Source organism: Mesitornis unicolor, unplaced genomic scaffold (genome assembly GCF_000695765.1).
Source record: "Mesitornis unicolor isolate BGI_N332 unplaced genomic scaffold, ASM69576v1 scaffold921, whole genome shotgun sequence".
Classification (NCBI taxonomy): Eukaryota; Metazoa; Chordata; class Aves; order Mesitornithiformes; family Mesitornithidae; genus Mesitornis; species Mesitornis unicolor.
This window is the reverse complement of record NW_010164217.1, coordinates 1-12,897: the sequence shown is the minus strand read 5'-3', so window position 1 is coordinate 12,897 and position 12,897 is coordinate 1. Positions and strand designations below refer to the sequence as shown.

General features: G+C 42.2%; 1 protein-coding gene across 1 annotated transcript; it reads right to left on the bottom strand.

The window, feature by feature from the left end:
* Positions 1-12,328, bottom strand: GEMIN5 (gem (nuclear organelle) associated protein 5; the record flags this gene model as incomplete). Its single annotated transcript, XM_010194203.1, has 20 exons — positions 1-156; positions 812-908; positions 1,356-1,929; positions 2,259-2,421; positions 3,071-3,328; positions 3,943-4,153; positions 4,784-4,903; positions 5,023-5,170; positions 5,902-6,039; positions 6,340-6,435; positions 7,022-7,150; positions 7,536-7,649; positions 8,166-8,393; positions 8,639-8,810; positions 9,394-9,533; positions 9,635-9,816; positions 10,212-10,285; positions 10,866-11,002; positions 11,638-11,732; positions 12,243-12,328. Coding segments are annotated over 20 exons (3,318 nt in total), but the record flags the coding sequence as incomplete, so codon positions are not given.
* Between the last annotated feature and the right edge of the window lie 569 nt (positions 12,329-12,897).

Below are 12,897 nucleotides of genomic sequence, written 5' to 3'. Positions count from 1 at the left end.
TCACGTCAAGAACCTCCTGCCAGCCTTTTCGTAACGATGAGCACCACCGTGTTTCCTCAGGAGATCCAATGCCTGTTTGTGTAGTTCTGGGGGACACTGGGATCCAATGTGAAGGAGTACAAGGCAGCACTCCAGCACGTCGGGGAACGGGAAGACCTGCAAAAAAAGGAACATGAGGCAATGTCTACTCTTTCAATTATAATTGTTCAACTACAAGTCGGGCAGCCAGCTCTCCAAAGACACCGCTTTATAGGATCTCTGGAACAGGCAGTCATGAGTCAGATGCATTTTCTCCTCTTCTTCCAGTGCATTAGCTCATGTTTAACCAGGTTTGCCCCCTCTTGTGCAATTACCACGATTCTCTTTACAGTTAGAGAACAGAGGGGATGACACAGCCCAGGAGATCCTGTTTTCAAACATAGGAACTACAGAAACTACACATTGGTATCTATAAAGGCCATTTTATACCTGAAATTTATGATTTCACTGTTCATCAAAACTAGCATTGCACACATAATTCTAAGTAACAAGGGATTACGCTTAAAATGCATGGGGGAGATTCATACAGAACATCCCACTGAGTTCCCCACGCCGGAGATGTACCTACATTATCCAACTGCATGGAGAAAGTTAAGCTTGAAAGAAAAATACCACCCTGATGCCACGTGTCAGTTCTCTCTCAGAATTGCCAGAGGATCACAAAGAAAGTCACTGTTCCTTACTTCCTCTGTGAAAGTGATTCTATGATGAGGCTGCCCTTACAAAAAGGCTGCATTTTTTCAGAACCACAATGCCTCTTCTGAAAACTTACCTTCAAATTGTCTGGAAATTCTGCTAGTTTCTGCTTTGCTTTTAGAAGCTGCTTCGTTAGCTCTGGGAGTGTAATTGGTTCCTTTGCTTCATCTTTACTGTAAAGAAAAGAGCACGAGTCATGAGTAACTGTTTTGCTTCATTGCTTGCATAGTCTCCCTCGTGTACAGGGAGTACAGGAGAGAGAGCCAGACAAGTGTTAAACGCTCTAGCTCGATCTTGCCAAAGTCCCAAATAACTGTTCAGCAAGGAGACAGACCTCCTAGATAATGCTTGTCCTTTTCATTATCCTCCCCTTCTCAAGCTGCCCTGTTTATTCACCGTTTCAACACACCCTGTGTATCAAGAAGTTATTCAGCTGTAGTAAGTTTATGCACATGGCAGTTCAGCCCCAGGGAAATGCAAGACTTGTGAGCTGTATGTTGAAGTGTCCCTGGGTAACAATGTTGAGATTAGAGACAATCTGAGCTAAACAAGAAATTTGTTGCAATCATGCACAAAAAAGCAATGCTTTTCAATCCACCCATTCATGTTCTGAAGCTTACCAATTCATCTGGTTGCTATCAGAGCATGGTTTGTCTGCTTCAGTCTCTGAACTCTGCTGCAGGTTGCTTTCCTGGGTGCTTCCATTTGTGTTTTCCTGGAGACTGTTCCTCTGCTGCTGATGCTGGCGGATCATATCTGCTAAAATCTCCTGGACCTCAGCTATATCTCTCTGGGTGTTCTGTAAAGCAGCAATCTCTTCTGAAAGCAGCACTTTGCAGGCATTCAGTTTTGTCTGTCTGTCTACCAAATCAATGGAGCAAGTTCTTGAGTTGCTTTGTGTCTCGCACCTAAGAACTTCAGTTGTATTGCAGAGGTTTTCATCCATCTCAACTGCAGTCTGGTCAGGAGTTTCTTCAGAGGACTGACCTGAAATGCAGCTCTTCTCAAGACCTGTCTGCTCACTGGGACACAGCACAGGATCCAAACCAGCCTTTTGCAAGAGAAGGGCATCTTTGGGTGGGTTCCACCACAGGTCATACAGCAGTCTGTAAGCCACAAAGCTCTCTAAACTTCTGCAAGTGTCCATGCTTTCAGAATTTGTGCTGTCCAATTTCTCTCTCAGGTTATCACAGCCTAATAATGAAAAAAGGATTACAAATAGTTTATAGAGAGTTCCGAAGATGATGACCAGATCTGGTAAACTGCTATCCTGGAGACCCACATTCGAGATTTACTCAGATACTGGCAGAGTGGTGCAGAAGACAAGAAAGCAAAGGCAGACATCTTTGGCATCTTTTAAATGCAATACTTTGTTCTAGCTAGCATGAGACTGCATGTTCTCATCATCTACAGCAAAATTCCAACCATTATTATGCCTAAGTACTATTAATGGACACAGAGCTGTGCTTACAAGAAGATGCCCCTATCTGACAGTGCCAGGAGATACACAAGAAGAGACTTACCTTCAGGGAGGATGATACTGCAAATGTCTTGCATCAGAGTGAAATTACCAGCATCGTAACTGCGGGTCACAGCTCTGAGAATACTTTTCACTGCCTCATCCCATGAAGCAGTCTGATAGCTCAGGGCTGCAAGGGTCAGATCATGCGAGATATGGAGAAGCACCTACAGGAAGCACCAGAGAGCATGATTAGTAGTTTTACTGCAAAGTATGAATTACTCATAGCTTGTGACCATTGTGGAAAAGCCCAGAAGCACATGACTTAACCAAAAGCAATTTTAACTACAATGCAGTTTACATAAGTCTCCTTCATGCAGCAGATGTTATAACGGTAAAATCAGCAGCTGTGCTTGCATGTGTCCTACTGAACAGATGAGAAGTGGGAGTACACCAGAAGTCAGTGACCCCTGTGGTCAGAGAGAAGTGCTGCAGGAGCACCGCCTATGAACAGTCCTGAACTCCAGGATATTTTAACAAACTCCTAACAGTTTGATACAAAACCCTGAGTCGCCACCAAGGTTACTCAACTATGCCCATCACTCCCACCCGGCCAGCACAGCTCGGTGATCTCCGTGCTCATCACTGACACCGTGTTCAGTTCTTACCCTGCACGGAAACAAATGCAGAAACAAACTGGTGGCTATGCAAGCTGTCCCAGCTGCCTATCATCTACTTCTCCCAGACTACAACCTCATCCTGCAGCAGGGTGTGGACATCAATCCCCTGGGCATGGCTGGCACACCACAAAGTAGCTGCGTGTTACTGCATATGCCATAGCAAGGCTTAGTGTGTACACAGTCTAACTCCATTTACCTGCTTTGGGTGCGTGTTGCTGGTAGAAGGAGGATGCTCAACACTGCGCAGCTGCTCCCATGCACGCGTAGCTTGTTCGGTGGTGTCCATGCCCAATGCATTCTGCCACACTTCTATCACTGCCTCAAAAAACGAGGCCTCTCTGTTCAGCTCCCAGCTGTTGTAACAGGGAGGCACGGGGCTCTTTCGGCCACAGGGATTTCTTTCACTAAGGCACTTGCAAAGCAGTTCGTTAAGGCAGAAAACGAGTCTTTGTCCCTTCAACAAGAAAAAAAAGAGCACTGAGCTGCTGCTAAAAGAAAACCAAACCGTTACTGTCCACAGCAGCTGGACAAATTTAAGAACATCATGGCTTGTGGCAGCCTGTTGATGACAGACTTTCACAACTGCAGCTACCAAAGAACAATGCTGATAGACTCAGAGACTCTAAGGGCAGAAGGAAACCTCAGAACAAGCTAAGATAGCCTTCTGCTTCACAGTCCACACGAAAACGAATTTCTGGATTTAGCCCCCAGCAGATGCACTTACAGATAGCTCATTTGTTCCTTTAATGTAAACAGCGAATACTTTCCTTCACTTCTTTCTTATGATCAGTATTACATCCTTAAAAAATCCCACTTTTCTCAACTGCTTCTCAGATAACTAACAAGCACAGAGCCTATGTGCCTCCCCACCATAGGCCCTTTGCCTCTACAAAGCCTCATGCTTTTTCATAGGGTCACTGCAATAAACTTATAGGAAAGTATTTTGAGGCAAAACGAGCTTGAAGGACTCCCTGTGGACTATTAACATATGGGAAGTGGTGCCAAGTTAAACAAGCTAATCTGGAGAGATGATGGTAAAGAAAGCAGAAAGGAAACCACGAGACTCACAAACAAAGTTTTATGTTGCTGAAGGACTTCCTGAGCTCCCACCCAGTTCCTGGATAACAGCATGTCCTGGGCACATCTGAAAGACAAAGTTGCTGACAACTCCTCCTCTCCAGATATCAGCGCCAGCTCAGCAGCAGTTTTAAGGGATGTCACATCCCCCTTTTTTGCCAGCACTTTAACTGCATCATAGGGCGAGGAAGCTCCTAAATAACTGAAAAGACATAAACGCAAATCGACTTGATTAGTACCAAGATACTGGTTTTGAGCTGCATTGCAATGCAATAGCACTAACATACAGATGAAGATAAACCTGTATTTTCCACAAGCATCACAGAATATTATAGGAGTTGGAAGGGACCTCGAAAGCTCATCCAGTCCAACCCCTGCCAGAGCAGGATCACCAGACCAGGTCACACAGGAACACGTCCAGGCGGGTTTTGAATGTCTGCAGAGAAGGAGACTCCACAACCTCTCTGGGCAGCCAGCAGGCTGAGGGAGCTGGGTCTCTTTAGCTTGGAGGAGACTGAGGTCTCACCAGGGCAGAGTCTTTTTGTATACATCCTAATCTTAGTCTTGCTAGCCTAGTTTTCAAAGACCTTCAGGAACATTTATGGAAAGAGATGGCTCTACTATAGGATGGCATGTGGACCTTCTACTCTGAACTGCCCTCTGGAGCTTCTTTTCCCTCCTACACTAGAGGGAGTCCAGTGAGATCAGGCTCTGAAAGCACCTTAGACAAATAATGACCAGACCAGTTAACTGATTTCAGCTGCTACAAAACCAAGAACCTTCTTCGTTTTGGGCATGGAACCAATTCTGTCTTCATCCCAGTAACACTCACCATTTGGCAGCCATGGAATAATGGCCATCTTTCTCTAACAGAGCTGCCCAGCTGGTGTAGAGATCCTTCAGAATTGGATCTTCTGGACGCAACCTGGCCTTAGCAATTACGATTGCTTCCCTAGAAAGAAGAATTGAAAAGAAACCAGATAGAAAAGTTAATTGTGTACAAAAAGTGATCAAAAACATCTGAACTACACCCCACTAGAAAACAAATCCTAAACATAAATATATGTCAACCTGTAAAAATTGTTCACTTTCAGGAGCTCGACAGCCTCATACACTTTATGGATGGACAGGAGATGGGAGGCAGCCTTCACATACTGCTCCTGAAAACACAGCTGCTTCGCAAAGGCTTCCACTGTCCACACCCAAGCCTGATATCCAACTGCAAAAGAGAAGGCAATACAGTTAGAGGCAAAGTTTTAAAACTGAAAGAATTCCTGTGGGATTAAATTATCGCTGGTTTCTTCAACATGTACCTCTTCTCTGCCCCAGATTAGTTCCTTGTTTCTTAACCATCCTAACAAGTCACTGAGGTGATGAAACAGGGCAACACTAGGGCTTGAAGACAACTGTAGGACTTCACTACCAGTATAATAACTTAAAAGCTAATTTAAACCAACAGCAAGCCAGAAGGACATACTACAATGAGCCAGCTTTGTGCTTGGAAGGATGGGCCTGCTCCTTCAAGAAGTCCCAAAGGAAACCACTCTCTTTCCTGCTATCCCACCCTAAGAGTGCTTGTGAAAACATCACAGAATCACAGAATGTTAGGGATTGGAAGGGACCTCAAAAGCTCATCCAGTCCAATCCCCCTGCCGGAGCAGGAACACCCAGATGAGGTTACACAGGAAGGCGTCCAGGTGGGTTTTGAATGTCTCCAGAGAAGGAGACTCTACAGCCTCTCTGGGCAGCCTGTTCAGTGCTCTGTTACCCAAAAACATCCAGGTCTTTGTCACAAATAGGATATGTTTTGTGTTTGATTTTTGTTATCAGGCAGTTAAAGCAGCAACTTCCAGTCTGGAACAATCATGAGTTTCCAACCCAGAACAATCAGAACAAGGCTACCCTTGGCAGCCAATTCCATCTGCTTATGTGTTACCAGAACAAACCTACCCATGGGGGAGATGGCTACCAGCTGGTCTGTCAGCTCTCCCCTCTCAGCAGCTGCCTGGAGGACACCCTTCATATCTCCTTTCCACAACATGAGCTGCTGAAAGAGCTCTGGATGCCCGTTCTCCAAGTGATGTTTTCCTGTTGGAAGCAAACACACTTCCCATCAGCAAAAGTGCAACAGCACTGTTCGCCATAGTAAAATACCTTGGCAAAAGATTATTCAAACTTAAGACATTGCATGTTTGTTTCTGAAAGAAGCAAACCTATCTGGTAAAAAATAGGTCGTCTTCTTTTCACACAGACCTGCATTATTAATCCTATACTTTAATCCAGGGTAAAAAAAAAGAAACATTCAAGCATTTTCCCCAATTTGTTTTCTCCTCGAACGTACCAGTTACAATGGACATATTGTCAAAGTACATTCATTATTTGACTCACCTTCCACATCAATCATCTCGTGCAGAGAAGCCCTGTCTGCGAAGAGTCCCAAGTGGATGCGATCCTTGAGGTCAGGGGACACATCTTCATTATTATCTAAACCAGATAAAGAGAATGAATATTTAAGATTTGGTACAAGACTGGGAACTGAGACCTGCAAAGTCACTGTACCACTCCATCACACTCAACTGCTGACAAATACTTACATCTTTTACTTTCCTTCCTGTATAGCAGATTTAACAAGTTCTCACTTTTGCAGATCAACACACAGAACTTACATCTAAGTTTGAGCAGAAGGACCATGTTTGTGCAGAACAATTACTCTAAATCAAACACAGCACGTTCCTTTGCATGCTCTAAGGAACAATACTGTGAGAATACAAACATCTCCCTCATGGCTTATTTTCTCTTGCTGATATTATACTACTTAAGGTGAAAAACATTTTGCACATGTGCAGACAATTCTACCCTATCTCCACAACATAGGATCCTACTCAAAATCTGTCTGGAGTGGCTACAGAGTGCTGATGCACTGCAAGAGAAGTTAGATAAGACCACAGCTAGTCACACACTTTGATAAAGATTTAAAAACAATAATGCCTAGTGGTCAAAGTCCTTGGACACAAGCCTCTGAATACTTCAGAGCACCCACCCTCTAAGGATTTTAGTTTTAGACTGATACCTTTGGTTTTCAGACATGTAGCCAACCTCAAGCAATCCTGATGCAATTCATCTTTGGATCTGTGATCCATGAATGTGCTGAAGGGTAGAATAGAACGAGGCTTCCTCTTCTTCAGAGAGGCATCAGGAGCTGAAAAATCAGGCACATTTTAGTCGCTGCTGCACAGCTACAAGAGTCTCCTAGAGCAGAAATCTCCAACAGAGTCCAAACCCTCCTCTTCCTCACACAGGGAAAACAAAAACCAGATGCTCAAGTGCCACATGCACCTCTATTACGAGAACTCTTGACTTGTGAGCACTGATCACTTTGTGTATGTTTCTGCCCATCTTGCCTGGAATGAAACTAGCAACTAAAAAGCAGTATCTGAGCCCACGTTAAACGTTTAAGAGATTTAATAGCATACTATTCTTTCTCTGGCACCTATTCAGTGTCACATTAGGAAGGGAAGCTGCAGCCAAACAAAAGCCTAGAATGAGGATGTGGGACTGTTAAAAATCCCTGAAACATTACATACCTGGTTTCTCTTTAGGTGGATCCTTTTTCACAGGAGTGGCTTTCTGGGTCGCAAAAGGCTTTGGCAAACTGAATGATGAGTAATTATATGCAGTTGAAGACGTATCCTTGGACACTGTGGAGTTAAGTGATGAAAAAGGGATTTTAAAAAAGGAAAAACAATACATGGAAAAGCCCATAACAGAATAACTGACATATTCAATATTGCAGTAATTTTAAAATACAGAGACCAAGCTTTGCTTTGCCATAGAACTTAATAGCTTTTTAGGGAAAGGAAATATTAAGAAAACATTACAGAACTGTCAGAAAGCTAAAGAAGATGCCAACAGACACTAATGAAGGTCCACCAGTATTGTAAGATTTATCCTCAGAGGGGAACACTGATTAAAAATGACATTGTTTCAAGCCAAACACAGTAACTTTGTTAGGCCAGAATCTTCTTATTTAAAGACAATTTGTCACAAACTAGTTTAGAAAATTATGAAAGGCATTCCAGAACCATATTTCCTTCAAGTGAACTATTTCAATAAAACTGTATTATGAGAAAATCTGCATGAAAATATTGAACTTGGTGATGCTCTGAGGGCTAAACAGTCTGGGAACCATTGAAGTAAGACAGTTTGATTATTACCGGTCATGGAGACTTTATCAGTGAACTCTGCCTCCTGAGCTTCTTTTTCTCCTTCGTGGTTCGACACTCCATTTTCCTCTAGCAACATTTCCTTCATGTTTTCATCTCCGTTCATGCCATCACTTAGATCCTGCTTGGCTGGACTCTTTTCTATAGACTTTTTCTTCTTCTTGGTTTTGACTTTTGGTTGCATACTTCTTTTTTTCTCCAGTTCTATACTCTTTTTGCCTGTAAAGGGTTGCAAAAGTTACCCTAGTATTATCTGTAGAGATTTTTAGTGTATTAGCTGTCTGTCTTTCAAGATCAACATTTAGTTTCCAATTAAGGCTACAACTTAAACTTTAGTTTATTCCCGAAGAGGTAGCCAGATTTGAATTAATCATAAAAACTTAGACCATTTCAACTTAGTGACCCTCTATTTCCCAGCTCCAACATCATCTTCAGGAAGGGATCTCCTGATTGAATACACTTACCCTGAGGAGGCCGTGTATGCTCTTGCTTTGAGATCTGCCATTTGTGAACAGAAAAATCGTCTGCTCCTGTATAAACAGCATCTGAATCCACTGGTGACCACTGGACACTCAGTAGCCGGCCCTGGTGCCCTCGGTAGTTGCAGAGTGGTTCTTCCTTCATAACATCCCATACCTTATAAACAAGAAATAAATCCAATTACTGAAAGTCTCGTCTTCCCCTAATACTCTGCATTTTCTGTTCAGTCATTTGCACTTGTAGGAGCATCTCATTTAGACAGTTTGCACAGGTATTTCCAATACCAACATGCAAATGGGGAAAATTCATGGCTTCCTTTGTTTGCACTGATACATTTGCGTAACATTTTTATTTTTTGCAGGTATTTCCAATACCAACATGCAAATGGGGAAAATTCATGGCTTCCTTTGTTTGCACTGGTACATTTGCGTAACATTTTTAATTTTTAATGAACCAAAAGTGCTAATATGAACACAATGACTGGACTTACAAGTCAATTTTCAAGTTGCAAAACCAAAGACCTGGACTTACAAGTCAATTTTCAAGTTGCAAAAACAAAGATAGCTGCATATCAGGTATCCAGAACAAGGAGATGATTACCAAAGATAAATCTGCTGTACTTCAGTAGTTTACCTCACAAAAGAAGTTTTGCTGTTCAGTCAGCTTGGTTCTAAAACACTGTAGAATGGATGATTTGAAACTAAAATAAACACACTTCTGAGTGGCTGGGGAATAATACCTGTGCAGTACCATCATAGCAAGCAGACACCAATCTTCCCTCATGGTGGGGGCTCCAAGAAAGACTTGTGATTTTAGCTGTGTGCCCGGCCAGAGTTCGAAAAGGCTCTGTTATTGTTAAAGGACTTTCTGAAGTGCTCTCTGAAACAAAAAAGAAAAGGATCAAGTATAGCCAGCAAGACAAACTGGGAGTAAACCAAAACAAGATGCCAAGACATGAAATATAATCTGCAAACTGTTACCTATGACACTCTTCAGATTATGCACGTAAATAGTGGCATTGATTGAGCCTGAAGCTATCAAGTAACTCAGCTCTGGCTGGCTTCCATGCTCATGATGCCAACGAATAGCGTTAATCAGTTTATGATGCTGCTGGATAGTGCAGAGCAACTTCAAGTTTGGTGCCTGAAATATTTCAATTGAGCTGAAATGTAAGAAAAACAGTGTAAGAATTACAGTAGTTGGTGGAAATGGGAATAGTTTTGTTATCCTGCATGAGCAGAATGACAGAACATGAAATAAGAGTAACTAAATGAGTTTTTCTTTCCTGGATTGAACTCAAAGCCTCGTTTAGTACATCAGCAAAAGTGTGTTTAAACTATGAGTGGATTCTTGAACAATAATTCAACATGATGATGCAGATCCTTCATGCCCAGAGCAGTCAAGTAGCAGCAAGGAATGCTGTATTACCACAATTCAAATACATTGGCAGTGAAGGAACAGAGACAAAGCAGGGCAATACAAAATACTTTTGCTTCACTACAGTGGTTCTAGTCAGGATCTGCATGTATACAGCCTTAACCTACAAGGGAAACATACCCATCTTCGTTGCCAAGAGCCAAGAGTTTACCATCTGGTTTCCAGCTGATCTCTGTACGCGCAGGCAGTTTGTGCTGTAGAAAGAAGACACAACCATTGCCAAAAACTCTTAAATCTCTTTTGCATACATTTAACAGAGCAAGACTGGCAACTGGACAGAGCTACAATTAGTCTGCAAAATGAAAGTCACACAAGGGTCCATTGCATTTTGTAGCAGTGACATAAACTTGAGCAATTAAGAAAGACTGAATGAACTGATGCAAGAAGCAGTGATTTCTTGTATCAGTTCAGTGAAATGTCTCAAAGCAAGTTTGCATGGATTCCAATAGGACCTTCATACTTGATTACCTTAAGCTCCTTGGAAAGCCCCAGACATTGCAAGCAAATCCTATCATCTTTCAAAACAAATCAAAGTTTACTTGTCATTATTTCTATTCTTTCCACTTCAAACAAAAGTGATGTACAATTTACAATTTAGATGCCTAAAAATGATTGTTTCATTGCTTGTGACATTAGTCTCTTAACCCAGCCCACTGGGTCTTCTACTCAAAGCAGCAGCCAAAAGCAGCTGATATAAATCAATATAGTTTGATTTACTTCAGTTGACTTATGCTTACTAAAAATGTGTTAAAAAAATCCCCAGATCATACTCACTTTGATTGAATTAGTGTCTCGGATGACTCTGTTGATGTCATTTGCCTCTCCATTAAGTTTCCAAGGGTTGTGTTGAAAAACAATACCTTCTCCAGCACAACTATATAAAGTTACAGAGGGCTGTTCGCCTTCTCCTCCTATCCAACAGAGAAAAAACGCTAAGAATGTGATGTTCTTCATCAGTCCTCGCAGAAGTAATTAAACCCACTCTAAATCAGAACATTGTTTTAAAAGGCCTTTATTGCATGTGATCTGGCAGCAGGAAATTCTCACAAAACAACCCTCTGAATGGACCCTGCATTTCTACCAATAGATGTCTCCATAGCACAATCACTGCAACCATTAAAATTGCCTTTAAACCTTGGTCCTTGAAAAAAATCCAGTTGTGCAAGAAGAGATAATGGAGCTGTTGAAATGGTAGAAACATACTTGTGGAGCTAAGGAATTCAAATTTGATCCAATGCAGTTACTGTAGGGAGCCCGTGCAGACAGTTACTGGTCTGTAATACTCTGAAGCAAGCACAGAAGTGTGGTACTCCTCTCCCACTTACTTCCTGAAGCTACTACAATTAAAAAACTAAAAGAGTTTGTTTTGCTACCTTGCAAAACTTACTAGCAATTCCTCAAGCAGAATGCATTCTTAGCTCCTAGAAAGGATTGCTACCAAGCAAATGGGGCTCCTTCTCCTAAGAAAGGAGAGCGTATCAACTTCATGGCATCTGTCTGCTCTGCGTGGATGACCTACTTTGTTACAAGGTGTTGGAAGACTCACCAGATGACAGAGGAGGAGTTGGAGGCCCCCAGGCTAATGTGTATACAGTCTTCTTGTGGTAGGTACTGGAGATCTGAGGTGGCTTATTCTTAGCACTAGGCAGGAAGATAAGGAAGCAGGGGCAGTCAGGTTTTGGCAAAGGGAAACACACACACAAAAATAAAAGTAACGTATTTCCAGTTGTGAAAATAGGCACCAGGTGTTTCAACATACTAAAGCGATGGCTCAACCAAGCCTTCTTTAACATCTCTTGTAGGACACTACTGAAAACATAACCGAAACTGCCCTGATGACCTTCACCTGCATGTTGCTCTCCCTTCTCTGAAAATGTCTTTCTGGCTAGAGTTTTCCTTCACCGATGCCTTCCCACAGGTCATCATCTGGTCAAGCAACTGTCAGTTTACCTTAAATAATGATTACCTTAGAAGCTACCAAACATAATGGAGAGATGAAAAGATGTACTGAAAATCCAACTGTTTGACAAGTTTTAATTTAACCCTGCTCTTGTGTCATAGTAAAAATATACCTCAGGAAAGAGCACGGCACCTATGCATGCTAACATACCAGCAGGATCTGACTAATGAATCTGAAAGCTACTTTCTTACCTGCTGGAGCAGGTGTCAAATATGCCAACTTTTCCATCATCTGTTCCAAAAGCCAAGCAGCCTTCCTTAGTTGGATGCCAGGATAACTGCAAGCAAAACAGAAAGAAGACCCCTAAGGACACAAGCCACAGACACTTTATTTCTAAGTAATAAAAAGGAAAATATTGAAACTGATGAGCAAGCACCACCCCTTATGCCCACTCTTACAACTACAGCCACTTGATTTGATCATACTGCTATGAGTACCAAAGGCTCTCCCCCTACCAGCTACTGTGGGATAAGGTAAAAGGGACAAAAATAATAAAAATACAGTTTGACATCTACATTACAAAACAGAAATGGAGAATATTGTGGAATAGTGAGAAAACTCCTGATGTGAACAACTACCATGTGTTATGGCTACCAGCAGTTTTACCAGGTAGTAGCTTCTGGCCAACTGCTGGTCAAACCCAAACCAAAGACATCTGTGTTGGTTTTTGTGCGTATCAAGCTTCCTAGCAGAGCAAGGGCAACCACGGAAAGATCATGAAGGAGAATAAAAGTGAAAAAGTAATACAACAGCCAGCCAGACTTCAATTGATTTTCACTAGATGTAATGCAAACATCTAGGACTGTAAAAGGGTCTAAAAGTTTGCTGTCAGGTTGTAAAATGTAT